This window comes from Mesoplodon densirostris, chromosome 18, assembly GCF_025265405.1.
Source record: "Mesoplodon densirostris isolate mMesDen1 chromosome 18, mMesDen1 primary haplotype, whole genome shotgun sequence".
Classification (NCBI taxonomy): domain Eukaryota; kingdom Metazoa; phylum Chordata; class Mammalia; order Artiodactyla; family Ziphiidae; genus Mesoplodon; species Mesoplodon densirostris.
In genome coordinates this window covers 44,574,816-44,599,697 of record NC_082678.1, presented here as the reverse complement: position 1 = coordinate 44,599,697, position 24,882 = coordinate 44,574,816, and the positions used below count along the sequence as shown (strand labels likewise).

General features: G+C 54.4%; 3 protein-coding genes across 8 annotated transcripts in view; 1 reads left to right on the top strand and 2 right to left on the bottom strand.

Moving 5' to 3' along the window:
- Window positions 1-13,424: 13,424 nt before the first annotated feature.
- On the top strand, window positions 13,425-18,240 carry CHRNE (cholinergic receptor nicotinic epsilon subunit). The gene is made up of 12 exons (XM_060081634.1): window positions 13,425-13,470; window positions 13,740-13,882; window positions 14,002-14,046; window positions 14,164-14,273; window positions 14,403-14,558; window positions 14,852-14,952; window positions 15,669-15,869; window positions 15,947-16,061; window positions 17,327-17,441; window positions 17,525-17,711; window positions 17,801-17,907; window positions 18,025-18,240. Exons 1-12 carry the CDS (start codon window positions 13,425-13,427, stop codon window positions 18,172-18,174), a joined length of 1,476 nt encoding a protein of 491 aa, XP_059937617.1. The 3' UTR covers window positions 18,175-18,240.
- Window positions 16,387-17,132, bottom strand: C18H17orf107 (chromosome 18 C17orf107 homolog). Its single transcript, XM_060082902.1, is given in 4 exon segments — window positions 16,387-16,647; window positions 16,746-16,842; window positions 16,844-16,941; window positions 17,067-17,132. Coding segments are annotated over 4 exon segments (522 nt in total).
- A 606-nt stretch (window positions 18,241-18,846) lies between the features above and the next one.
- The window catches only part of MINK1 (misshapen like kinase 1), a 48,019-nt gene continuing 41,983 nt past the window's right edge, over window positions 18,847-24,882 (bottom strand). For 2 of the 6 annotated variants that reach the window (XM_060082100.1, XM_060082098.1), the window contains exons 17-32: window positions 24,433-24,518; window positions 24,165-24,275; window positions 23,906-24,018; window positions 23,663-23,748; window positions 23,159-23,322; window positions 22,664-22,769; window positions 22,443-22,580; window positions 22,142-22,250; window positions 21,647-21,814; window positions 21,397-21,540; window positions 21,054-21,188; window positions 20,767-20,867; window positions 20,535-20,684; window positions 20,291-20,450; window positions 20,062-20,201; window positions 18,847-19,693 (exon numbers count right to left, since the gene is read on the bottom strand). In XM_060082100.1, coding sequence (XP_059938083.1) covers window positions 19,610-19,693; window positions 20,062-20,201; window positions 20,291-20,450; window positions 20,535-20,684; window positions 20,767-20,867; window positions 21,054-21,188; window positions 21,397-21,540; window positions 21,647-21,814; window positions 22,142-22,250; window positions 22,443-22,580; window positions 22,664-22,769; window positions 23,159-23,322; window positions 23,663-23,748; window positions 23,906-24,018; window positions 24,165-24,275; window positions 24,433-24,518 — 1,995 coding nt within the window. In that variant the 3' untranslated portion in view covers window positions 18,847-19,609. The remainder of the gene's footprint in view (window positions 19,694-20,061; window positions 20,202-20,290; window positions 20,451-20,534; window positions 20,685-20,766; window positions 20,868-21,053; window positions 21,189-21,396; window positions 21,541-21,646; window positions 21,815-22,141; window positions 22,251-22,442; window positions 22,581-22,663; window positions 22,770-23,158; window positions 23,323-23,662; window positions 23,749-23,905; window positions 24,019-24,164; window positions 24,276-24,432; window positions 24,519-24,882) is intronic. The other 4 variants (XM_060082101.1, XM_060082099.1, XM_060082104.1 and 1 more) reach the window with 2 other exon arrangements.

Here is a 24,882-nt window from a genome sequence, read left to right as displayed (position 1 = left end):
ATCACTAGCTATTCTTTATCACTTCTTGGTTCTGCTTCAGTTTACTGATATTTCCCCCTTTTTTTTGGGTATATACAGTCAGCCCTCTGTATCCACAGGTTCTGTGTCCATGTATACAGAGGGCTGACTGTATTTAAAATGGCCTTTTAGAATTATAATACCAAGGTCTGTGCTCTATAAATGCTCTGTAAGTAGTCCTCTGTTGTGCATTTAAACAATGTCTTACTTTAATTTTTTAAACTAATAACCTTTTAAATTTTTTTTGGCTACACCACGTGGCTTGTGGAATCTTAGTTCCCCAGGCCCTTGGTGGTGAAGGCGCGGAGTCCTAACCACTGGACTGCTAGGGAATTCCCTAATAACCTTTTAAAATTGAGAAGTAATTTATATATGCAGAGAAATACACAGATCTGAGGTGTACAGTTCCATGAGTTTTGACAAATGTGTCCATCCATGTAATCACCACCTCATCAAGATAGACAACATTTTCATCTATTCCCTTGTGCCCCTTCCTATCGGTCCTTGCAGCCAAGCAACGCTTGATCTGGTTTGTGTGCAAATCTTTGGCAGACATAAGCTTTTCTCTCTCTCAGATAAAGTCCTAGGAATGGAATTCCTGGGTCAGGTAGGAAATGCATGCTTTTATAAATTTATTTATTTTTGGCAGCGTTGGGTCTTGTTGCTGCGCACAGGCTTTCTCTAGTTGCCGCGATTTGAGGCTACTCTGTTGTGGTGCACAGGCTTCTCACTGCAGTGGCATCTCTTGCTGTGGAGCACCGGCTCTAGGCACACAGGCTCAGTAGTTGTGGTGCATGGGCTTAGTTGCTCCTTGGCACGTGGGATCTTCCCCGACCAAGGCTCGAACCCATGTCCCCTGCATTGGCAGGAGGATTCTTAACCACTGCGCCACCAGGGAAGTCCCGCCACTACTTTTAATATTAATAGTATAAATACTAAGAGTGTTAATAGTGAGAGTTTAGGAGTATGAACCACTGGATCTAACACACTTCATTTATAATTGCCTTTTGCATCCTCTTGGCTTGAGGAGTCCCATTTCATCAGGCTGTCAGGAACTGGGAGTTCTTAGTGGTTTTTCTCTGACTTTGAATCATTTTCTCCTGGGCCTTCAAAATTGGCGGAATCCTGGTGGTGCATCTACACATCTACAGTGGCATCACCTCTGAAGCCAGGCCCACAAGGTGTAGAAACTTCCCGTGAAGGTGCTCTCGGTTCTTGGCTGATACTGAGACTTTCCTTCCTGATTCATTTTCTTGTCTTCTGTCCTGAAGTGAAAAGTTGATTGGAGGGACTTCCCTGGTGGCGCAGTGGTTAGGAATCCGCCTGCCAATGCAGGGGACACGGGTTCGAGCCCTGGTCTGGGAAGATCCCACTTGCCGCGGAGCAACTAAGCCCGTGCGCCACAACTACTGAGCCTGCGCTCTAGAGCCCATGAGCCACAACTACTGAAGCCCACGTGCCACAAATACTGAAGCCTGCGTGCCTAGAGCCCATGCTCTGCAACAAGAGAAGCCACCGCAATGAGAAGCCCACGCACCGCAATGAAGAGTCCCCGGCTCAATGCAACTAGAGAAAGCCCGCGCACAGCAACGAAGACCCAATGCAGCCAAACATGAATTAATTAATTAATTAATTAATTAATTAATTTTAAAAAAGTTGATTGGTGATCTCATTTAACAAGATGACGAGTATGAACTTTCTTTCCTGTACCAAGTCCCAAGGACTTTTTTCTTCTTTACCCAAGTCGGTACAGAGAGCGCTGCCCTGGGAGAGCGAACCCTTCACCCCAGGCCTCCGGACGCCCTGGGTGCGCTCAGTGTCCCCGGCTTCTCAAGGGTCCCCCAAGGGGACAGCTGTGCTGCCTCCCTCCTCTTGCTCTCTCTCTCCCTCTCTTTCCCCTACCCCTTCATATCCGCCCTCCCTTTTTGAAGGTATTTATTATGACTCTTTACCCTTTTCATCTCTTTCCAATGGAGCCAGCCACCCTTCCACTCTGGCTGCCAGTTCCCTCCGACACCAAGACCAACCACCTCCTCTCTCCCCAGGGGTTTCTCACAGTTTTATAGCAGAGCGTCTACATTTGAGGACAAAGCCAACAGCCCAAGTGAGTTCACTACCTTGTCAGCTTTTTAGGGCTTCTATGAGCACTTTATTAATAAAGGAGTTGTCACTGGTTGCAGGTATTTTCTCCCACTTTGTTATTTGCTTGCCTTTGATTTTTTGACCCTACAGAAGCTTTCTGCATTTTTTTTCTTCTTCTTTATGGCCTCTGATTTTGGGCTCCAGGGAAGGGAAGAAACACCTTCTCTCCAGGATGACGAATACATTAATCCTTGTTTCATTCTAGGACTTTCTTGGCTTCAATTTACATTCAAATATCTGATCCACCTGGTGGAAGAGATGAGGGTCTGGTGGCTATTTTGATGACTGGTTCTCCAGTTGTCCCAAAGCATTTATTTGATTAACCTAGTTTTCAAAAAAAAAATTTTTTTTTTTGGCCACACCATGGCATGTGGGATCTTAGTTCCCCAACCAGGGATCGAACCTGCTCCCCCTGCAGTGGACGCATGGAGTCTTAACCACTGGACATCCAGGGAAGTCCCCTAGTTTTCAACATTGGTGTAATATTTTATCTTCATTATATTTCAGATTCTCATATATTAGAATAAATATTATTTTGTTCATTGATATGAATGAGCAGTTTTTAAAAAATATATACATATAGATGACCAAGATAACTGCTGAAAAAACCCTCTGTTTTCTTAATCAAGACATGTAAATCAAAGTAACGAGACAGCAATGTTCACCTGTTGGTTTGGCAAAAAAATTTTAAGTTTGGCAATAGGCTGTCCTGGGGAGGGTATGAGGAAACAGGTATCCGCATGTTATGTCGGTGTGAATGTAAGTATGTGCATGCTTTTTGGAGAACAACATGGGAAAAGGCATCAATAGTTGCTTTTTTCTAATGCATGAACTCTTTGCCCTAGTAATTTCACTGCTAGAACTTTACGCTATGGATAAAGGTCTGCCAAAGATAAATGCATGCATATGGTTGCATAGTATGTGATTGCAAAACCCAAAATGGTTAGCTTCTTAAATGTCTATCCATTGGGAACAGCATAAATTATCTATGGTACATGCATGCAGTAGAACACTGCAGCGGTTAAGGAGAATGGGGAAGACTTGTGTGTGATGATACAAGCCAATCTCTACAATACGCTGAGTGAGAAAAAGCTACAAAATAGTAAACATACTCTGATGCTTCTTGTATACGTGAAATAAATAAGTAAACATGTATGTATGTATATATACATACATATATTCACACACATATGCTGGACTTTGGTCTAGGAGAATTTTTTTTTTTTTTTTTTTTTTTTTTGTGGTATGCGGGCCTCTCACCGCTGTGGCCTCTCCCGTTGCAGAGCACAGGCTCCGGACGTGCAGGTTCAGCGGCCATGGCTCACGGGCCCAGCCGCTCCGCGGCATGTGGGATCCTCCCGGCCCGGGGCACGAACCCGCGTCCCCTGCACCGGCAGGCGGACTCCCAACCACTGCGCCACCAGGGAAGCCCCTAGGAGAATTTGATTTACAGGAAGCTATTAACCTTTGGGAAGAGGAAAGTTTTTGATTTTCACTGCTTCTTTCTGGATTCTTCCATTTTTCTAGCGTTGGCATGTATTGCTTTTTTATTGTCAGAGAGGTTTTTCCTGGGCATTTTTGTTTTCTTTTATACCTGTTTCGCTTTCTTTTTTTAATAAATTTTTAAAAATATTTATTTATTTATTTATTTATTTATTTAATTGGCTGCGCTGGGTCTTAGTTGTGGCACACGGGATCTTTGTTTCTGCGTGCGGGATCTTCGTTGTGGAATGCAGAGTCTTTTTTAGTTGTGGCATGCAGAATCTGTAGGCATGTGGGACCTAGTTCCCTGACCAGGGATTGAACCCGGGCCCCCTGCATTGGGAGCGTGGAGTCTTTACCGCTGCACCACCGGGGAAGTCCCTCAGTTTATTTTTCTTAAATCTTAATATTTTTAAGCCAAGAAAAGGGGGATTTACTGGAAAGATACTGAGGTACCTCATTCAATCAAAGGAATCGTTGGGCAACCAGCCTGCAGGAGGAGACAAGCACAGCTGGGCCTCAGGAATTTCTGGAACCAGGGGCTGGGATGCTGGAGGCGCTTTCTTGTCTCTACTCGTCTTTGAGTATCGGCCACATTCTCTCTTACTCCACGTAAACTGCAAGGAATGAACGTGGCTGCCTCATGCATCTGAATTTCACATCTTGCATCTCCTACAGCAGGGAGAGACTGACTTCCTGAGTTCCTGTTTAACAAAATTCCCAGGAAGGACTTTCTTTAGTCTGGCTGGGGTCAGGTGTCCTGCCCTGGACCCGTGACTCGGGCCGGGCGGTGTCTCTAAGTACCTGGCAGTTCCTCTGGGGTCACATGGTTTGAGAAGAACACTTCTCAGTAGAAGGGAGGGTGCTGGGAAGATTACACATTCATTTATTCTTACTCTTTTATCCAGTAAACGTTTATGGAGCCTGTTATGTCCTAGGCTCTGTGCTATGTGCCGTGAACACAGGAACCTAGCAAAGTCTCAGCGATCCAAGAGCTTAGGTCCCAGTGAGGGAGACGGCCTAGAAATCACTGCCCTGTCCTGGCTCAGCCAGACCCACTCTCCCTGTTCATGAAAGAAAGAGGAGCCCCTCTGTTGCCTGTGGTGGGGCCTCGGCAGGCCAGCTTGGGGATGTTTCCCCTGTGAGGTGCTGATGGCTAAGGAACCCAGCTGGCAGCCGGGGGCAGCGCAGCTGTTCCGAGTTGCCAGCCAAGAGCCGGGAGGTGAAGGGAGCGGCTTCCTGTTGAGCTGAGATCTTTGGCTCCAGCTTGGAAGTCAAGGCGTCCCCAGAAACAAAAGTGCCAGGCAGCCCACTGAGGTTCTGTGGAACTTTCATTATAACGCACAGAACCCAGGCCTAGATCAGGTGCTTGATTCCACCAGTGTTGGCGTCTCAGGCCCTCAGGCAATGGTCATCCTGAGCAAACACGGGAAAGTGCTGGCTCAGCTCTGGGCCCAGCACTGGCAGGAAGGGACCACTGTGGGGTGGGGGAGGGGAGGGGCACGGTAGGTCAGAGCCCCTCCTGGAGACTCCCCAGATTTTCTGATGTGCTGACTCTGCAAGAAATGCCCATAGGATTCACTGGTCTGAGCAAGACCTCCACCCACGAGTTACAGACCTGGCCAAGGACTGCAGCAAAGCACTCTCCTGTAGAACGTGATAGATGCCTGGGGCCAGCGACCCAGGCTGCAGTACCTGGGTTTGGGCATCAGGGGCTAGGATTTCTACTCACTGTCCCTCCACCCCAGACTACTCTGACATGCAGGTTGTTGGTCCAAGCGTGGTTTTGTCCCACTATCGTATCTTATATGATGTGATGTGTGTGTGTGTGTGTGTGGTGTATCATTTACACATGATGTAGTGATGGTGAATAAACTGAGGATTTAGCCCATAGTTTGGGGAATGGACAGAAATCACACCTGGAGGAGACTGTATGTAAATCTGAGGACACTGGACTCTGAGGTTGAGAGCTTTTTGGAAGGGCCCCTGCCACCATCACTTTTGGCAGCAAGATATCACGTATCAATCCTGCCAGGAAGGATGCAGTGCATCTTCAGTTGTGGCAGCGAGAATGGAATCATGACAGGGTGTTTTGGGAGCTAAATGTGTAGGAGGCGGGCTGGGTTGGTAAGGGATGGAAGGCACTGGTCAAGTGGCCACACACACCACCCTCGGTAAACAGGGTGTCTTAGGCCCACCCCAGCACCCTTCCATGCCTGCACCCGAAGCCTCATGGTGTTGGGCAGCAAAGGCTGAATTGGCTGCACCTGAAGAGAAAAGCCGAGGTCAATTTGTGGCCAAGACCTTAGATGAAATGATGCAGAAGCCACGAGAAAGCATAGACCACACAGTAGAAAGAGGATATACAAAGGAGAGAGGAAAGGCAGGTGTGAGAGGAGCCCAGAGCAGACAGAGCAGAGGCAGGACTGGCGGGTCCCCAGGGCTGCCTTGGCCTCTGACATTGGTCCATGTTGTCCCAGTCCATGTGGAAACCTACAGGAAACCTAGCTGGTGGATCTGACTCTTGCAATGCAAAGAAGCTAAGGACCCTACCTACAGCCTCCATGGTTTCTGCTTTTCACCCTGTGAGGTCTCTCCCTCCTCCTTGGGACCATGGCTTATTCATCTGTTTAATCAGAGCATCTGGCCCTGTGCAGGGAACTTGTAGGTGCCTATTAATGTTTAAATAAATAACTGTACTTATCACAATAAGCCTTGGCCCAGCCCTCACCGAGAGGCTGTGGAATAAGCAGCAGCACAGATTTTAGATTGAGTACCCGTATCAGCCATGTGCAAGGAGGTGAGCTGGGCCAAGGAGATTCTTTCTGGGCGTCTGAAGTGGAAAACAAGCAATGAAAAGACAGTTAACAGTGGGAGCCAAGGCTTCAAGGACATGTGGCGAAATGGACAAGCTGTGTGGACATTCAGTGTTCTTGCTTGTAACAGGGGGGTGGTTATGAAGGAGCTCAGAAGTAGAAGAAGGAGATCCCAAAATGGTGGACATGAAAGCGTTTTGCAACCTGTGAAATGAACACAGGTATCCATGATCAGTAAAGCTGATTATAGGGAGTTCTCCGGTGGTCTAGTGGTTAGGATTCCAGGCTTTCACTGCCGTTGGCGAACTGAGATCTCACAAGCCACGAGGCCTGGCCAGAAAAAGAAAAAAGAAAGAAAGAAAGAAAAAAAAGCTGATTATAATTCTCATGCATTTTTTGTTTTTGTTTCTTGTTTTTATTTTTTCAGTGTAAATATCATCAGGTATAATCTCTATGCTTTCTTTTTTTTATTACTTTTTTTTTTTTTTTTTCAGTACGCGGGCCTCTCACTGTTGTGGCCTCTCCCGTTGCGGAGCACAGGCTCCGGACGCGCAGGCTCAGCGGCCATGGCTCACGTGACCAGCCGCTCTGCGGCATGTGGGATCTTCCCAGACCGGGGCACGAACCCGTGTCCCCTGCATCGGCAGGCGGACTCTCAACCATTGCGCCACCAGGGAAGCCCGTGCTTTCTTTTTTTAAAAATTTTTATCAGAGTATAGTTGATTTACAATGTTGTGTTAGTTTCAGGTGTACAGCAAAGCGAATCAGTTATACATATACATATATCCGCTCTTTTTAAGATTCTTTTCCCATATAGGTCATTACAGAGTACTGAGTAGAGTTCCCTGCGCTATACAGTAGGTGCTTATTAGTAAGTCTCATGCATTGTTGCCAATCTACTTGTGTGACTGTAATAGGGAGAAGAAACTTTGTGTTCTCTTACAAGTTAATCACTAAAGGAATGTTGCCTATAAATTTAAATTAGACATAATGGCCTACCTCTGTGAACCCTGCCTCCCACGTAATGAGCATGAAGCTAAAATACCTTTGTTTAGCTAACAAGGAAACTTCCTGACCAGGCCCACCTGTGAATAGCTGCAGCAAGGGAGAAATCCCTTCTGGAGTCTGGCCAGAACCAGGACTTTAACCCCTCCTCTTTTAGCATAAAAGAAGCCTGAGTTCTAACTCAGGGAAGATGGTTTAGTGGGACGCTGGTCCACCATCTTCTCAGTCTGCCGGCTTTCTGAAAAAAGTCACGATTCCCTGCCCCAGCAACTTGTTACTCCATCTGTTGGCCTGTCGTACGGCAAGCAGTATAAGCCAGCCAGGGCTCTTGCTGCTCATGGCCAGCCAGCTCTGCTTGGGGAATTTTTGGGTAAGGCCCTAGCAGCTGCTGGGACCGCTTGTCCTGAGGATATTCCTTTTAAAGTTCCCTGAAGGTGCACTGGCTGCCCCAGCTCTTGGCAGTTGGAACAAAGGAATCAACATCTGGGAGCCGACGGGCTCCATACTGTAGGGTAAGTCACTCCAGTATGTAAAGCTGGAAACTTTATTTCCTCTCTGTTTGGGGCTTTTTTTCTCTAGAATAAGCCAATTTGTTTTGAGTGGGGTACCATGTTGGAAAGAGGATAAGAGGAAATAGTTGGTGGGCTTTTACCCGATTTGTGAACTGGTTCATTTCTTTGGATGTGCTGGTTTGTGTGTGCTGGGTGTTTTTGTTTTTTGGGGTTTCTGTTGTTGTTGTTGTTGTTTTGTTTTTGGCCGCGCTGGATGTTAGTTGCCACATGCAGGCTCTTTTAGGTGCGGCATGCGGGATCTAGTTCCCCGACCAGGGATTGAACCCGGGCCCCCTGCACTGGGAGCGCAGAGTCTTAACCACTGGACCACCAGGGAAGTCCCTGTGCTGTTTGTTTTGTCTTGTATTTATGTCTTTAAAAAATGGGGGGCTTCCCTGGTGGCGTAGTGGTTGAGAGTCCGCCTGCCGATGCAGGGGACACGGGTTCGTGCTCCGGTCCGGGAAGATCCCACATGCCGTGGAGCGGCCGGGCCCGTGAGCCATGGCGGCTGAGCCTGCACGTCTGGAGCCTGTGCTCCACAACGGGAGAGGCCACGGCAGTGAGAGGCCCGCGTACCGCAAAAAAAAAAAAAAAAAAAAAAAAAAAAAAAAGGGGGAATGGGGCTTCCCTGGTAGTGCAGTGGTTAAGAATCCGCCTGCCAATGCAGGGGACACGGGTTCGAGCCCTGGTCCGGGAAGATCCCACCTGCCGCAGAGCAACTAAGCCCAAGCACCACAACTACTGAAGCCCATGCTCCACAACAAGAGAAGCCACTGCAATGACAAGCCCGCGCACCACAACAAAGAGTTGCCCCCGCTCTCTGCAACTAGACAAAGCCCGTGCGCAGCAATGAAGACCCAACGCAGCCAAAAATAAATAAATTTATATTTTTAAAAAATCCTGTGTTAGTTCCTGGGGCACAGGGACCTAGTCTGGTATCACCATCTAAGATGCGACCCAATTTGGGCCAGGAGGCACTCCTGGGGCAGGGCAATTTCCCTTATGCTGTTATCCCATAGGGGCCTGAATGCAAACGGCCAGCAGACTGGGCTTCTACAGATGCAGAGTCCTTTCTCCCCCTCAGACTTGTTCATAGGGAGGATCCTCTATATGAAAGGAGACTGGTCATTGATCAGGCCAGGGAAGCAACTCCACCTAACAGACCCACATGGTACACCTGAAGCCCACTGGACCCTGATGAGAGAGGAATGCCCTTATCAGAGCACTACCATGAGTGCATCTTGGCAAGGCTTTGAAAAGGGGAATCCAAGCAAGATTTTGAACGAAATTCACCAAAAACCAAATGAAGATTTATCAGGCCTACAGATGTTACACTGATGCAGATCCTGAGGCCCCTGAAAATACTGGAATGGTAAATTTGATCTTCATTGGGCAAAGCGCCCCAGACATAAGAAGAAAATTACGGAAGTTAGATGGTAAATTTGGAACGAACCCTTCTCCATTGGTAGATCTTGCTTTTAAAGGGTTCAACAACAGAGAACAACAACAGAAGAAAGAAGATGCAAAAGACAACGCCATTTTTCTGTCAGTGGCACTCGCCAGAAGGTGAGTGACCCAAAGAGAGGTCAGCCACCATTGGGAAAGGAACAAATGCACTTATTGTAAGGAGGAAAGGTACAGGAAAAAAAAGGTTGCCATAGGCTAAATAGGAAGGAAACCAATAAAAGTCAGGAGCCTCTCAGATGGTAGAAAGAGAGGAACACCCTGATAAACAAAGAGACCCGGGGGGGCTCCCTTGCACTTGTGCCCAATTCCAATTTCCCCACAGGAGTCCCAGGTAAAATTGACAGTGGGGAATGAGCTGATTAACTTTGTTACAGGTGCAACATACTCTGGTAAACACCAAGGTGGCACAGAAAACATCTCAATCCATCCCAGTCACAGGAGTCCTTGGAGGGGTACAAAATTGCTCATTCTTACAACCTTTAGAATGCCAACTAGGGAACCTTACCCTGAAATAGTTTCTTATAGATGCCAGAGTATCCAGTCCGTCTTTTGGGGCAAGATCCCCTGTGTAGAAAAGGACAAAGAAGGGCCAAAGAGTTGGGTTTCAGACCTCCCCAGATGGGGACTCAGCACAGAGGAACCTGGCAAATAGACTTTACTCAAATCCTCGAGCTGCAGGAAATTTCAGATAACCTGCTAGTGTGCGTGGACACTTTGTCACAATGGGTGGAAGCATAGCCCACCTGGACAGAAAAAGCCTCAGGAGTGTTTAAAGCCCTCCTCAAGGAAATAATCCCCCAATTTGGATTAAAGCATTGCAAATTAATTGGAAAATATATTTATCCTGGAGACCACAACTGACAGGAAAAACCAAGGAAATGAACGATACATTTAAAAGGAGCATTGCTAAAATATGTCGAGAGACTAATTTAAGGCGGGATAAGGGCTTGCCAGTTGCCCGGCAACTCTGGGATCAGAGTGGCTCCCAGAAGCAGGCTTAAATTAAGCCCCTTTGAAATGCTGTACAGTAGGCCATTCAAGGTGTCTGCCCAGGCAGGAGAATCTGCAAATGCTCTAAAAGACCCAGCAATTGCCAATTATATTAAAACTTTGGTCACTATACTAACCTCTGTTCATGAGTTTGCCTCCAGCAGTTCTGCCTACCCAACTAACGTAGCCTTACATCCATTCTGACCTGGGACCGAGTCTTCCTTAAAACCTGGAGAGAACCAGGGCCTGAACTTCAGCTGAATGCAAGGTGAATAGGACCACACATGGTATTACTTACCACACACTTGTCTGTAAAGTTAGCTGGGGTAAAGCCATGGATTCATCATCACACTCGGATTAAAGCAGCGCCACTGTCATCAAAAAATGACCCAATTTCTTTTTTTAATTTTTATTTAAAGGAACTCCTTTATTAATTTATATATTTATTTTGGGCTGTGTTGGGTCTTCGTTTCTGCGCGAGGGCTTTCTCTAGTTGCGGGGAGCGGGGGGCCACTCTTCATCGCGGTGCGCGGGCCTCTCACTATCGCAGCCTCTCTTGTTGTGGAGCACAGGCTCCAGATGCGCAGGCTCAGTAGTTGTGATTCACGGGCCTAGTTGCTCCGTGGCATGTGGGATCTTCCCAGACCAGGGCTCGAACCCGTGTCCCCTGCATTGGCAGGCAGATTCTCAACCACTGCACCACCAGGGAAGCCCATGACCCAATTTCTGAGACGTCTAGAGAGTAATGGGTTTGTGAACCCTTAGATGACTTAAGGTTGCTCTTTATAATCTCAATACTTCAAAAAATTTTCATTGTAGCTGAAGAAGGGTCAACCTATTTGTTTAATTTTGTCCAAATAGCCCAGGAATTTAGTGTAATTCTGGTACAAAGTTAATTAATAGATAAGTATTGGGAACTGGAACCAATACCCCAAATTAAATTGCAAATTAGACAACAAAGGGCTAAGGGGTTTCATCAGGTTCAAACAGTTGTAGGTAAAAAAGGAAAGGGGATTGTACAACTGACTAAAGATTTTAAGGAATAGTCCCTGTCCAAGGCTGATCAATTCCATTCCATAATCACCTCTTTGTCACCCCTGTTCAGCAGGTAGTAGAGCAGTCTTTGTCCTTTTCCCCACAGGATTGTGGAATGGATCATTGACAGTGGGGAGTTGTCATAGGGAAGAACCTGTGTGTCCTATTACATTAATTACTAAAGGAATGTTGCCTATAAGCTTAAATCATACATAATGGCCCATCTCTGGGAACCCTGCCTCCTAGGTAATGAGCATTAAGCTAAAACACCTTTGTTTAGCTCACGGGAAACATCCTGACAGGGTCCACCTATAAGTGGCTGCAGGAAGGAAGAAATTTTTTGTTTTCTTGGCTGTGTGTTGGGTCTTCGTTGCTGCACATGGGCTTTCTCCAGTCGCAGCGAGTGGGGGCTCCTCTTCGTTGCGCTGCACGGGCCTCTCACTGCGGTGGCTTCTCTTGTTGCGGAGCACGGGCTCCAGGTGCACGGGCTTCAGCAGTTGTGATGCACAGGCTTAGCTGCTCCGCGGCATGTTGGATCTTCCTGGACCAGAGCTTGAACCCGTGTGCCCTGCATTGGCAGGTGGACTCCCAACGACTGCGCCACCAGGGAAGTCCAGGGAGGAGGAAGTTAACATATCCCCTCCAGAGTCTGGCAGGAACCAGTACTACCTCCTCACCTTTTAGCATAAAAGAAGCCTGAATTTTGACTCAGGGAAGATAGTTCATTGAGACACTAACCCACCGTCTTCTTGGTCTACTGGCTTTCCAAATAAAGTTGCTATTCCTTGCCCCAACAACTTGTCACTTGATTTATTGGCCTGTCATGAGGTGAGCAGGAGGCGCTTGGACTCAGTAACGTGACCTTGGACCTGACCTGGAGTCCTCTTTCATACATTCTGGACGAGGGTAACTGCTTTGCTGGATCGGTGTGAGGAAGCAGTGTGTAAGGCAGAAAAAGTGCTTCCTATCCCATAAGGAAACATATGGGGAGTTTCTTAAATAAAGCAGATTCCTGGCACCCCATCTCTGCCATCTTACTAAATTGGGATTCTTTGGGGATGGAGCCTAGGAAACTGAATTTTAAATAAGCATCTCCAGTGATTGATTAGGGTGGTCCAAGGAGACTTAGGAAAGACTGAAAGGGGTGTGTGTGTGTTTGGGGTGGGGAAGACAGTACTTTCATATGTGGCCACAAGGTGGCAGCAGAGAGATGAGAAACTGGTGTCTCCGGTGAGTGCTCCGCGCCCCCCCCGCCCCCGACCGGCTGAGAGTGGGCAGGCATGGGGTTGGGTTGCAGGAGGAGGTGGGCCCTGTACTGTGGCACCCTCTCCTTTGCCAGGTGGAGTTTGTTACTGCAGACTAACCCCCTGTGACCGCCTGTCTCATTACCAGATTTTATGGACGCTCTGCTTTTGCCAAACTCTGCAGGCAGAAACTGCATTAATGTGACCTTGGCTGGGCTGTGGGTGGTGGTGAGTATGGGCGGCAAGTGATGTCACCTGCACAGGGCAGCTGACTCAAAGGACACCAGTGCATTATTGGAAAGCAGGGCCCTCCATATCCCCACTGCCAGGCTTGTGGTTCCAGGTGTTTCTTAAAAGACCTGTCCACCTGCATCAGGCCTGTTCCAGTCATGAGGGGATTGGGTCTGTGGCTGGGGAGCTGGCCGAAGCCCAGGCAAAGGCTGCTGGGATGGGGTGAGGGCAGGGAACTCAGGATGGGGCAGCTGCCTCTGGAAGAAGCCAAGATGTCCCTGGCTGCCGTAGGGGTAGTAAGAGGATTAGGTGTCAGTCCCTAACCCAGCCCGGAACTAACACCCTCCTCCACTAACAGCCCCCTCCCCCACACTCACAGCACCCTGGCCTGCCCCCGTCGGAGGCTGCCAAACTCAGAATAACCCCGGGGACCAGACGGTGGGATGGCAGGGGCTCTGCTCGGCTCTCTGCTCCTCTTGCAGCTGCTCGGTATGGACCAGGGTCGGGGGAAGTGGTCAGACACACACACAGAATGCTGACATAAAGGGACAGGACAAAGACCGAGACTGAGATGTAGACGGAGACGCGATATTTGGTCCCCAGGCACATCACTGGTTCGGGAGACAAGACACGTAAAAATACACAGCCTTAGACAGAGGCAGACAGAGAAGCAGAGCCATGCAGATCCAGAGGCAGAGAGGGAGAGGCTCCGTAGCCTCTCCGTTTCCAGTGACCCCACTGCTTGGCCCCACCCCCAGGCAGAGGTGAAGGGAAGAACGAGGAGCTGCGTCTTTACCACCACCTCTTCCACAACTATGACCCAGGACGCCGGCCAGTGCAGAAGCCTGAGGACACTGTCACCATCACCCTCAAAGTCACCCTGACCAACCTCATCTCACTGGTAAGATACCCCCACCGTCACCCCAAGCGCCATCTCTGAGCCTCAACTCCCACTTCTGGTCCCAGGCGCTGAGCTCTCTCCTAAAGCTGGCTTCCATCATCCTAATCTCCCATCCGCAGAATGAGAAAGAGGAGACCCTCACCACCAGCGTCTGGATTGGAATTGTGAGTGGAGTCTGGGGAACAGTGTGAGGTCTTGTCCAGGGGACCCTTTTCTCCCAAACTCCTCTTGGGCACCAAGGCACACGTCCTTCCGTCCCCCTCCCCTTCCCCCACCCTTAGGACTGGCATGATTACCGACTCAACTACAGCAAGGGCGATTTTGGGGGCATAGAAACCCTGCGGGTCCCTTCAGAACTCGTATGGCTGCCAGAGATTGTGCTGGAAAACAAGTGAGGACGGGGCCAGACTGGAGGGAAGCCGGGGCCCGGGGGGCTGGGTTGGACCTGGTTGGGGCAGGTTGCTTGGAGGGAGAGGGGGCCACAGATCTGCTCAAACCCTCGGTTTCCCGGAGCCCACAGTATCGACGGCCAGTTCGGTGTGGCCTATGAAGCCAACGTGCTGGTCTCGGAGGGCGGCTACGTGAGCTGGCTGCCCCCAGCCATCTACCGCAGTATCTGCGCCGTGGAGGTCACCTACTTCCCTTTCGACTGGCAGAACTGCTCACTTGTTTTCCGGTGGGAAGCGGCCCGGACCTTTGTGGAATTACGGGGGCAGGGGGTGGGGCCAGGTGTGGGCGGGGGGGAGTTCGGGGCGGGGCTTTGTGCTGGAGGTGGAGCTAGACATTCGAATGGGGTAAGGTCGCCCTAGCGGGTTAGAAGTAGGTGTAGAAACCCAGGGGTGGAGGCGAGGCCTGGGTTGCCGGGTGGAGCTTAATTCCCCTGCCAGATCCCTGCTTCCAGGGCGGGGCCTGAGGCTGAGGCCCGAGTCCCAGCCTCTGCGGTGGGGGGTCCGGGCCCCGGCTCCGCAGCTCGCAGACGTACAATGCAGAAGAGGTGGAGCTCGTCTTTGCTGTGGACGACGATGGCGACACCATCAGCAACATAGATATCGACACTGAGGCCTATACTGGTGAGGCCTTCTCCAAAAAACTCGCTTCTAGACGGGTCCAGAGAGAGACTTGCAGAGTGGGGCTGCCCCAAGCCATCGATGCTGGGATTGACTTGGCAACCCTGCTTTAACTTGACCCTTTCCTGAAATCATTTTTTTTTTGGCAACAATTTTTTGTATGTTAATCTTTTTTTTGTTTTTATTTATTTTTATTTATTTATTGCTGTAATGGGTCTTCATTTCTGTGTGAGGGCTTTCTCTAGTTGTGGTGAGTGGGGGCCACTCTTCATCGTGGTGCACGGGCCTGTCACTATCGCGGACCCTCTTGTTGAGGAGCGCAGGCTCCAGACGCGCAGCCTCAGTAGTTGTGGCGCACGGGCTTAGTTACTCCGCGGCATGTGGGATCTTCCTGGACCAGGGCTCGAACCCGTGTCTCCTGCATTGGCAGGCAGATTCTCAACCACTGCGCCACTAGGGAAGCCCCTGAAGTCATTCTTGATCGTAGGACTAGTCCAGCTTTCTCGATTGTGGTGATTCCCTAGCCTCTCTGGGAATGCCCCTTTCTGACCAGCCCAAGCAATCCAGACCACCTACCTGCCCCACCCACCCTTGTCCAGACGGTTTGCATCCTCTCCTCGCCTGGAGTTGCAGGCCCCCCGCGGTCAGATGAGGGGACAGAGAGCAGAGCAGCGCGCCCCACCCCCGAGAGCCAGCTGACCGCGCCTCCCGTCCTGCAGAGAACGGTGAGTGGGCCATCGACTTCTGCCCAGGGGTGATCCGCCGCCACGACGGTGGCTCTAATGATGGTCCAGGGGTCACTGAAGTCATGTACACGCTCATCATTCGCCGGAAGCCGCTCTTCTACGTTATTAACATCATCGTGCCTTGCGTGCTCATCTCGGGCCTAGTGCTGCTCGCCTATTTCCTGCCGGCACAGGGTATGGAGTCGCCCAGGCCCCAAACCCGGGCTCCCTCCTGGGGGGCGGGGCCTGCTCTCACCAGGCACTCCCTCCAGCTGGCGGCCAGAAATGCACCGTCTCCATCAACGTCCTGCTCGCCCAGACCGTCTTCTTGTTCCTAATTGCCCAGAAAATCCCGGAGACATCTCTGAGCGTGCCGCTGCTGGGCAGGTGGGGGCAGAGTGGATCCCGGTGGTGCCTACGTGGGGCATGGCCAGTGTGAAGGGCGGAGCCAGACGAGCATGGGGTGGAGCCAAGGGGCTCGTTGGGGAGGGCAGGGCTCAAACCTAATGACTCTGGGAGAAGCCTCAGCTGTCTCATCCCCGCCTGGGCTTTATTTGGATGCGGGGTGGGGCTGGGATGTGGTGGCTTTTCCGGTCCCCCGTCCTCCGTACTGCTGCTGGACGCCACCTGGAGGTCTCCGGAGTATCTCTGTTGGGGGCGGGCCGGCTTAGTGCCCACCCAGCCCCGCCGCTTCTGGCCCCCACCTCTCCCCTCATCTTGAACTCACCGGTTCCCCGGGGGTGCCGAGGCCCAGCTGGCGTCGCCACTGTTGCAGGAATGAGGCGGATCCCTGCAGACCTCGTCCACACAAGCATAGCCGCGCCCCCTGGAGCAGAAGCCGGGCGCTCGCGCCTGCCGCAGACCCCGCTTGCCGAGCCCCCTGCCCCGCGGCCTGGGCTACCCGGGCCCGGGCTCCACCCGGATCCCCGGCGTATAGTCGCCGCACCTCCTGCTGCACGCATGGGGCTGAGATCTGCAGTGGGGTACAGGAGTTGGCGGGGGTCCAGAGGTCCCTGCTCCTGCCGCTCGATCTCCCTTCCCCGCCTCTCCTCAGCACCCCCGGCACCCCACCTCTAACAAGGTGGCCCCGAAGTTCACTACGCTGGCTGCGGCTTCTCTTAGCACCAGCCCCAGGGTGGGCTTCGGGGCGGGCGGCTTCTCTGGCTCGCGGCTCCAGGGACTTCGGCTCTCTGAACCGCTGCTCCAGATATTCATGGGCTACGGCCACAAGTTCCAGGGAAGATAGAAGCGGGGGCTGGAGGGCTACCTGGAAAAGCACAGGGACAGTGGGGTCATCAGGTCATAGGGCAGAGGTAAGGGGGGGACGCTGGAAACCTTCCCAGAGCGTTTCGAGGTGCCACCCTTGAGGGTGGAGGGTGGGTATCGGCACACCTCCGTGGAGCTGTGGAAGTGGCAGACCCACAGCAGGGTTTCCAGGGAGCTGGGGGTCCCCTTCATGGTTGCCACCGGCCGTGCGATGGGGGAGAAGGGCGGGGGGGGGACGCGTCTGGCCCCGCAGAGGAGCAGCAGCTAAGGGGCATAACTCCACCCCTTGCGGAGAGGTGCGTTTGTGAGGGCAGAGGACCAGTGGCCCCCTCTGTGGCTCAGGGGAAGTGGGGAGGCTGCGACGTCACCAACTCCGGGCTCCTCAGGTACCTCATTTTCGTCATGGTGGTTGCCACGCTCATTGTCATGAATTGCGTCATCGTGCTCAACGTGTCTTGTCGGACGCCCACCACTCACGCCACGTCCCCGCGGCTGCGCCACGTAAGCACCGGGTTGGGGGGGGGCTCCGGGCGGGAGGCGGGGCTTCGAGCTAACCTCCCGGCCGCCCGCCCACCCACCCCCAGGTCTTACTGGAGCTGCTGCCCCAACTCCTTGGCTCGGGCGCACCCCTCGAGGTACCCCGGGCCGCCTCGCCCCCAAGGCGGGCATCGTCCTTGGGCCTACTGCTCCGCGCGGAGGAGCTGATACTGAAAAAGCCGCGGAGCGAGCTAATGTTTGAGGGGCAGAGGCACCGGCACGGGACCTGGACTGGTGAGCAGTGGCCCGAGCGGGCCAACGGGGGCACCTGCAGCGGGAGAGGCTCCTAATCACCCCCCACCCCCCGGGGTCGCTCCCACCAGCTACCCTCTGCCAGAGCCTGGGCGCCGCCGCCCCCGAGATCCGCTGCTGTGTGGATGCCGTGAACTTCGTGGCCGAGAGCACAAGAGACCAGGAGGCCACCGGCGAGGTGGGGCAGGAGCCGGAGAGGCTGGGTGGGGAGCTGCTGGGGGCCTCCGCTCTCCCTGACTCGTGCACCAGGCTCCTGCAGCTTTTAGGGACTCAGCTTTGCCCGCCCCTTCCCCAGGAGGTGTCCGACTGGGTGCGCATGGGGAAGGCTCTTGACAACATCTGCTTCTGGGCCGCTCTGGTGCTCTTCCTTGTCGGCTCCAGCCTCATCTTCCTCGGGGCCTACTTCAACCAGGTGCCTGACCTGCCCTACCCGCCCTGTAGGTAGGCCTAAGCCTGCGGCCACGGTGACAAACGTTCCCACCCACCTCCAGGAGGAAATCTGGAAAACAAGTTGCTCCCATGGCTTTATGACCATCCTTTCGTACTGCCAATGATAAATCTGTATTCAGCTTCCAAGAGTTGTATGTGCACACGTGTGTAGGTCTGCCCACCGGGCAGACAGCAGAAGGAGACGGCAGATGGTTCAGGCAGGCTCTTGCATGTCAACCCTCCAGAAGGCAAGAACCGTCCTCAATTCATTCTTCCTGACCTCCCCGTTTTTCTTGGGTCCCAGCTCCATGTGACCCTCTAAGAGATCTTTATCCAGTTGTTGTCAAACAGGAGAGACCCCCCCTCCCCCGCCCCATGCAGGACTTGAATATAGAGAGGTTCAAGTCAGGCACCTTTGTGGCCTGGCCAGGCTGGAGTGGGTGGAAACCAAATGGCCCCTGTGCAGGGCCCCACAGGTTTAAGGCTGAGGATGCCCTCGCCCTCCCTCAGTTGCTTCCTCTAGGTTTTCTTGGCCTAGCAGTACCCATCCACCCCCTCTCCACCAAGGCTCGCTCACTGCAGATTCCACACCACCCTGCCCAGGTTCATCCCAGCAGTGCTGGCGGGCCCTGGCTAGTACCTGGGATGCTGAGAGAAAACAGAATGACATAAGTCCTGAGATGGTGGGAGCTGGTTGAATGGTCTTTATTAACAAACGGAGATCTCCAAGGCCACTACATTGAGAAGTGGTGGGGGCAGGGAGGGGCCGGGGCTACTTGCTGCTCACACTATATACAGATGCAAGCAAAGGGGGTATGGAGGGTGAGAGCTCCCTGCTCCCTCCCTCCACCAGGGAAGGGCAGAGGCTAGAAGAGACAGGGGTTGGAAAGGGGTAAATGTTTTGGCTGGCGGGGTCCCCCCTCCATTCCCTGGGGTTTGGGGGGAGGGGAATCATTAAAGTGCTTTCAGAAAATGAGGAAATGGTCCCTGCCCCTGGAGTGGCTGGTGACCCCCCCTAAAACCTAGGGCCCAGTGGCCCCCCCCAGGGTCTGGTACATTCAAGGGGGGAGCCGGCTCCCCTGACGTGCAAATAAAGGGGCCCAGGGCCCTGCCGAGTCAGCAGCAGTGGGTTATGGGGTCCAAGCCCCAAGCACTCTCCTCTTAAGTGGAGAAGGGGGGGTGGGGCTAGGCCCACTCAATTCCTGGTAAGGGGAAGCTGTGCCTCTCCCCAGAAGTTGGGACAGGCACAGTTTTGGGGAGAGAACATGTTGGGGAAGAGGATGGTCACGTGATCACAAAAGCATCAGGGGTCAGAGGTCACGTTCCCAGCAGGCTCCAGTGAATCAAACCAGTAAAAGCAAAGCCCAGGAAGGGAAAAGAAGGGCGGCCTGGGAAGTCTGGGTGTTGGGGGGAGAGCTGGTCCACGTGGGACAGCCCCGTCCAGGGCCCCGTCACCAGTTCATGATGCAGTTACGGTTCAGGGTCATGAAGTAAACTTGGCTGCTGCCCCCGGAGCGGACTGAGGCAAAAAACACCTGGGTAGAGTAGGAGCAGAAGTCACCAGGGATGTGTGTGTGTGTGTGTGGGGGGGGGGGCGTCTCAGTTAACTGGGAGAAGGGGAGAGAGAGAGACTGCAAAGCGGAGTCCCTCAGAGTGCCCCCCAGCCCCTCCGAAAGGCGGGGACACTTGGGCAAGTGGGCAGCAGGCCGACCTCCCGGGTGAAGGAATCTGGAGAGTTCTCAGAGAGGGAAGACGAGGGAAGGGCAAGCTGTGACCACACAGTGCACTCCCTGGAGACCTCCTTCCAGGAAGAGCCAGAACCACCCCTCCCCCAGCTCTGCCCAGGGGCCCAGGTCCTGGGGGCCCACCCAGTGCAGGAGCCCGGGCCCCTTGTCATTCCCACCTTGTCGTTGCGCTCACACAGGAACTTGAGCCTCTGGGCTCGTTTGTGCATGAAGACCCCGTCTAGGTGGCCCGTCTCCACGGAGCGGATCTCAATGGCTTTCTCACCCCAGCCCATGATCTGGTTGGAGCAGATATAGGCTGGGGGGGAAGGGAGTGGAGGGGCAGTGAGTGGGCTGCAGCCCAGGTCGGTCGGGGACGCAGGCTTGGAGGGCGGGCACCTCACTCACCCACAGAGGTGGGCATCTCTCCCCACTGCAGCACCACGTCCTTAATGATCCGCCCATACGTGTTGACATAGACGCCCTCATCCTCGTAGCACAGCAGCATCTCCATGCCATCCGTGTTGGGGAGGAAGATGATGGCGTGGGGCGTGATCTGGCTCTGGATCTGGGAGGAGAAGGTGGGCTGGAGGCCCCAAGTCTGGGGCACAGACTGGTGGCCCCAGTCTGTCTGCAGCCCTGCCAAGCTTACGTGCACAGGGATGTAGATGTCATAGCTGTTCCCCGAGTCGACATCCACAGCATGGAAGCCGGCGCTGGAGCCATAGATGACCTTGAGCCTCTGTCCCTCCTCGACCGTCAGGTCCACCAGCAGAGGGCGGTGTGGGAGGTCAGCAAAGGACTATGGAGGACAGAAGAGCTCAGGGGACGCGGGTGGAGGAGCCAGACCTCGGAACAGTGTTGGGGGCTGAGGCTGGGGTTACCTTGAAAGCCATGAATTTGTGGTAAGGTTTGGGGGCCCAAGCATACACCTCCACAGAGTTCTTCAGGGCAATGACCAGGAATTTGATGCGTTCATATTTCACTGGGGGCAGGAAAGAAGAGGGATGCAGGAACTTCCCTTCTTGGGCTGCAGCCCCTCCCACAGGTCTGTCTGTACCCCCAGCTGTGTGCCCCCCATCTCTGGCTCCAAGGCTTTCTTAGCCCAGGCCCGTTTCTTTCTCTTCTCATAAACAAATGTGCCCCAGCCACTGCGTCGTGACCTCCTCACCAACACGGTAGTGCCCGCAGCCCTCCATGTCCCCCACAGTGGTCCAGCCCTGCTTCTTCTCCACTTCTGGGTCATTGTGCAGGATCTTGTTCCGGAGCCAGGACAAATAATATACCCGCAGTTTGTTCCTTTTCCCTGAGGGACAGACACACACACACCCCTCATCGGAGGTCCAGCTTCTGCCTCCCCACCGTCCTTCGTGTGCAAACCACGAGGGGTGAGAAAGTGCAGCCCCACCTTCCAGCTCCTGGACCAAGGCTGCCCTCCTCCCAGACTGAAGGTGGTGACGGAGGGCCCAGGGGCTGAGCCCCCTTCCCGGCCCTGCCCTGCGCTCCACACACACCTGAGATGGTGATGAGCAAGTTGAGTCCCTCCAGCACATCCATCTGCTGGAAGCGTCGCCGCCCGATGAGTCCATACACCTTGCCCTGCCCACTTCGGTCCAGCAACATCAGCCCGTTCTCCGTGCCCACCAGCAGGTTGACCCCTGCAATAGGAGCCCTTGGGCAGATCAGAGGCAGAGCCAGGCCCTCGCCTGACCAGGAGCACGGGGGCACACCAGGCCCCACCTTTCCTTCCCGGTCCTGGCTTACCCCAAAGGGCCGCACAGAGGATCTCAGAATTGAACCGCTTCTTGTACTTCCGAATCTCGGGGGTTTCGCTGTGGGCCCGGGTGTTGGTGGGGTTCACGTTGACCACAGAGCCTTTCCTCACGTCATACTGCAGCTGATCGAGCCGACTGCCCTCTCCACCCACCAGGGCTGCCAGAAGGATGAGAGGAACGGGCAGTGGGCTGCAGCCCTCTCACCCCGTCTCTCTTTACTCCACACCCCAGGATACTCCGAACGAAAGGGAAAGACTGGAGAACGGAGGAGGCACCTGGAGGAGTTTAAACAGGGCCAGAAGGACTGGCAAAGTCCTCGTTCTGTCATGCGAGTCCCTGGGCCACCACTGAGCATTTTTTCTCTTGGGTCAAGGGGGCCCCTTGGTGCCAGGGCAGGTTCAGGCCACAGGGGAGGCCATGACTGCTTTGTGAAGCCCAGTCATCAGAGGCCCACCCGTGCCCATCTCCAGATCTCTCGTCTCACCTGTGATGGGGATGGTGTCCCCACTGCCTCCAGGCTGGTAGATCCCCAGGTCCACAAACATCGTGAACGAGCTCTTGCCAGGGGCCTTTACCAGCCCACGAGACTGGTACTGCGGGGTGGGGGCGGCAGTGAGGCAGACACACCAGACCCCAGCCCTTGCCCTCCCCGCTCCTGTTGTACCCTGGCCAACCAGCTCCCCGGGGCTCCACCCTGCTGACCACAGCGCCCCCGGCACCCCTGGGCCTCCTGCCCATGGCCAGTGATCTCTTCTCGCCCTGTGGAGCCACCTTCACTGACTTACATCACTGCCTCCATCCTTCAAGGGGGGGCTTTGACCTTTGCTGCTCTCGGTGGGCGAGTGGCTGGGCTGGACCACATCTGGCAGGTTCGTGTAACCGTTGCTATCAGCATGCAGCAGGCTTCGCTCCTCTTCAGGGGTCTAAAGGAACAGAGAGAAGGGGGCCAGTGCTGGGGCCAAGGAGGTGCACGGCAGGCTGGGGAAGAACGGGGGGGCCCACTCACGCGCTGGACCACCATGGTGCCACCCCCATAGGGGGTCTGGGTCCCGGCTATCTCCTCCACGTCATGGACCACCATGGTGCTGACGCTGTCTGTGTCTCCATCGCTGCTATGGGAGAGAGGAAGGTCAGGAGGCCCTCCAGGCCCTGCCTGCCACCCAAGTGCCACCCGAGTGCCACAGGGAGCAGACAAGAGCCGGAGGACTGGCGCCTTCAGTGCCTGTTGGAACACGACGCACTCAGCCCTCACCCGGCAGCCCCTGCCCCCTGCCCAGCACGCGGGGAGGGCTGGCCGCACAGAGGCACCTGAAGAGGCCCCCCCAACTGACAGGACAGTGAGAGAGAGCTGGGGACACCAGCCCCCAGCCCCGTACCCCATTCTCCAGGGAAGGGGAGGAAGAACTGACCAGCAGTGATAGCCGGGGGCCCTCCTCTGGGAAAAGGGAACCACTTTCCCTTAAGCTGGCTGCAGCTCCCCCGCCCCCAGGACGCCCCGTACCGGCCCCCGGGGGTATCTCTGCTGCCCTCTGACGGCTCGCCGTTGCTCTCCTCCTCCTCGTCCTCGCTGCTCTCCACCTCCTCGCTGGATGACGAGTAGTCCATGGCCTTCTTGGGAGGCCGGGGGGCCTCGTCCAGGGTCCGCTCTTTCAGCAACACAAAATCCTGCAGGGGAGGAGCTGCGTGAGGGGAGAGGCGGTGGTACGAAGGAGGCCAGAGGAGGGGCTCCGCCAGCAGGCCCTGCTCACTAACCTCACCAATGGCTCGCTTATAGCTCTGGGAGGGGCCGTGGGGGAAGGAGCGCAGCCAGGAAGAGGCAGGAGAGAGGTTAAGAAAGGTTAGTAACTGAGAAGCGCCCCCCTGTTAGCCCACAGACCCTCCAGTCACAGATTAATGAAGCCCCTGACCCTGGAACCCTGCTCCCTGGGGCTCAAGAGGCTCCACATCAGCCCCAAAGCCCCAAACCAGGAGAAGGCAGGGCCGGAGGTGCCACCCGATGACTTACTGCGGGCCGGCCTGGCCGCGAGCGGTGGTCATCGGGCTTGGCTTTGTTCCCAGGGGAGAGCACGGGGGAGCTGTCCAGTTTGGAGGCTAGAGGTGGCGGGGTGGGGTAAGGGAGGTCACTGACACCTGCACAGGGGGTGGCCTCAAGCCCAGCCCGCTCCCCACCCTGCCCCCACCCAGTAGAGAGCAGCCAAAGGCAGGGTCCACCCTGATGGAGGCTGCCCGTGAGGCCGGGCTCACGTACCTCCCACCCGGTTCCGCTCCAGTGAGCCAGCCTGGGGGAGGTGCCCGTGAGAGGCGGGGAGGGCGCTGTCCGAGCGCTCCCAGCCAGGGTCGCTCCTCCTGAGGTCAGGGTTGCTGTGGGAGGGGCAGAGGCAGGGTCAGGGACACGGGGTGTCTCCGCCTGGGGAGGCTGAGCTGCACCACAGAGGGAGCCATCACCAGGGGGAAGCAGGTGGCAGAAGTGAGGGTGGGAGTGAGTAGTGTGGGGACAACTCCATTACCTACAAGCGTTGGGCGGGCCAGGGGGCTGAGCAGGGGGCCCTGGAGGCTTGGGGTTGCCCCGCTCTGCCCGCCTTTGCAGATAGATTTGCCAGGCGGAGTTGCTGCGAGGTCTGTGGAGGGAGCACAGGGGTGCCGGGGGCGGGGGCAGGGAGGGGGCTGAGGTGACTGGGTAGGGGCTTGCCCACCCCTAGGCGGGTAACCTGGCAAACTCCCCTCTGCCCCCCACGCCGCTCCCTGGGCTGCCGCCCGCCCGCACCCAGGGGTTACCTGGCACGGACAGCCTGGGCTGGCCGGGACCCTCCAGCCCCACTGGTGTTAAGGGCAGTGGCGATAGATGAGGTCCTCTGAGGCACCTGAGGAGAGGAGAAAGGAGTCAGTGCTCTGTGCTGGGCGCCTGGCGGACACTTGTCCTCATGGAGATGCTGGAAGGGGGCTCTCCCCACCTTTATGGAGAAGCAGACTGAGATCGGGGAAGCTAATGAAGTTGTCTAAGGTCACGAAGCTGGGAAACAGCAGAGCTGGGATCTGACCCAGAAAGTCTGGCCCCTGGTGCTCCCCAAACACCCTGGGCACTCTTCCACTCCCATATGCACCATGGAATCACCGGGACACACTCGGGTGGCGGCCCGCCCACCCGACATTAGGGTAACACCTGTGGGACGCACCGTGCTAGACGCCTCGCCCTTCTGTTCCCTTCCAACCCCGAACCCATGTCCA

What these genes read in the sequence shown, in the direction of transcription:
- CHRNE (XM_060081634.1), top strand. Translation starts at nt 13,425, where the DNA reads ATGGCAGGGGCTCTGCTCGGCTCTCTGCTCCTCTTGCAGCTGCTCG. An exon ending in CGTCCCCGCGGCTGCGCCAC is followed by an intron (nt 17,442 to 17,524) that starts GTAAGCACCGGG and finishes ACCCACCCCCAG; the next exon opens with GTCTTACTGGAGCTGCTGCC. An exon ending in ACCAGGAGGCCACCGGCGAG is followed by an intron (nt 17,908 to 18,024) that starts GTGGGGCAGGAG and finishes CCCCTTCCCCAG; the next exon opens with GAGGTGTCCGACTGGGTGCG.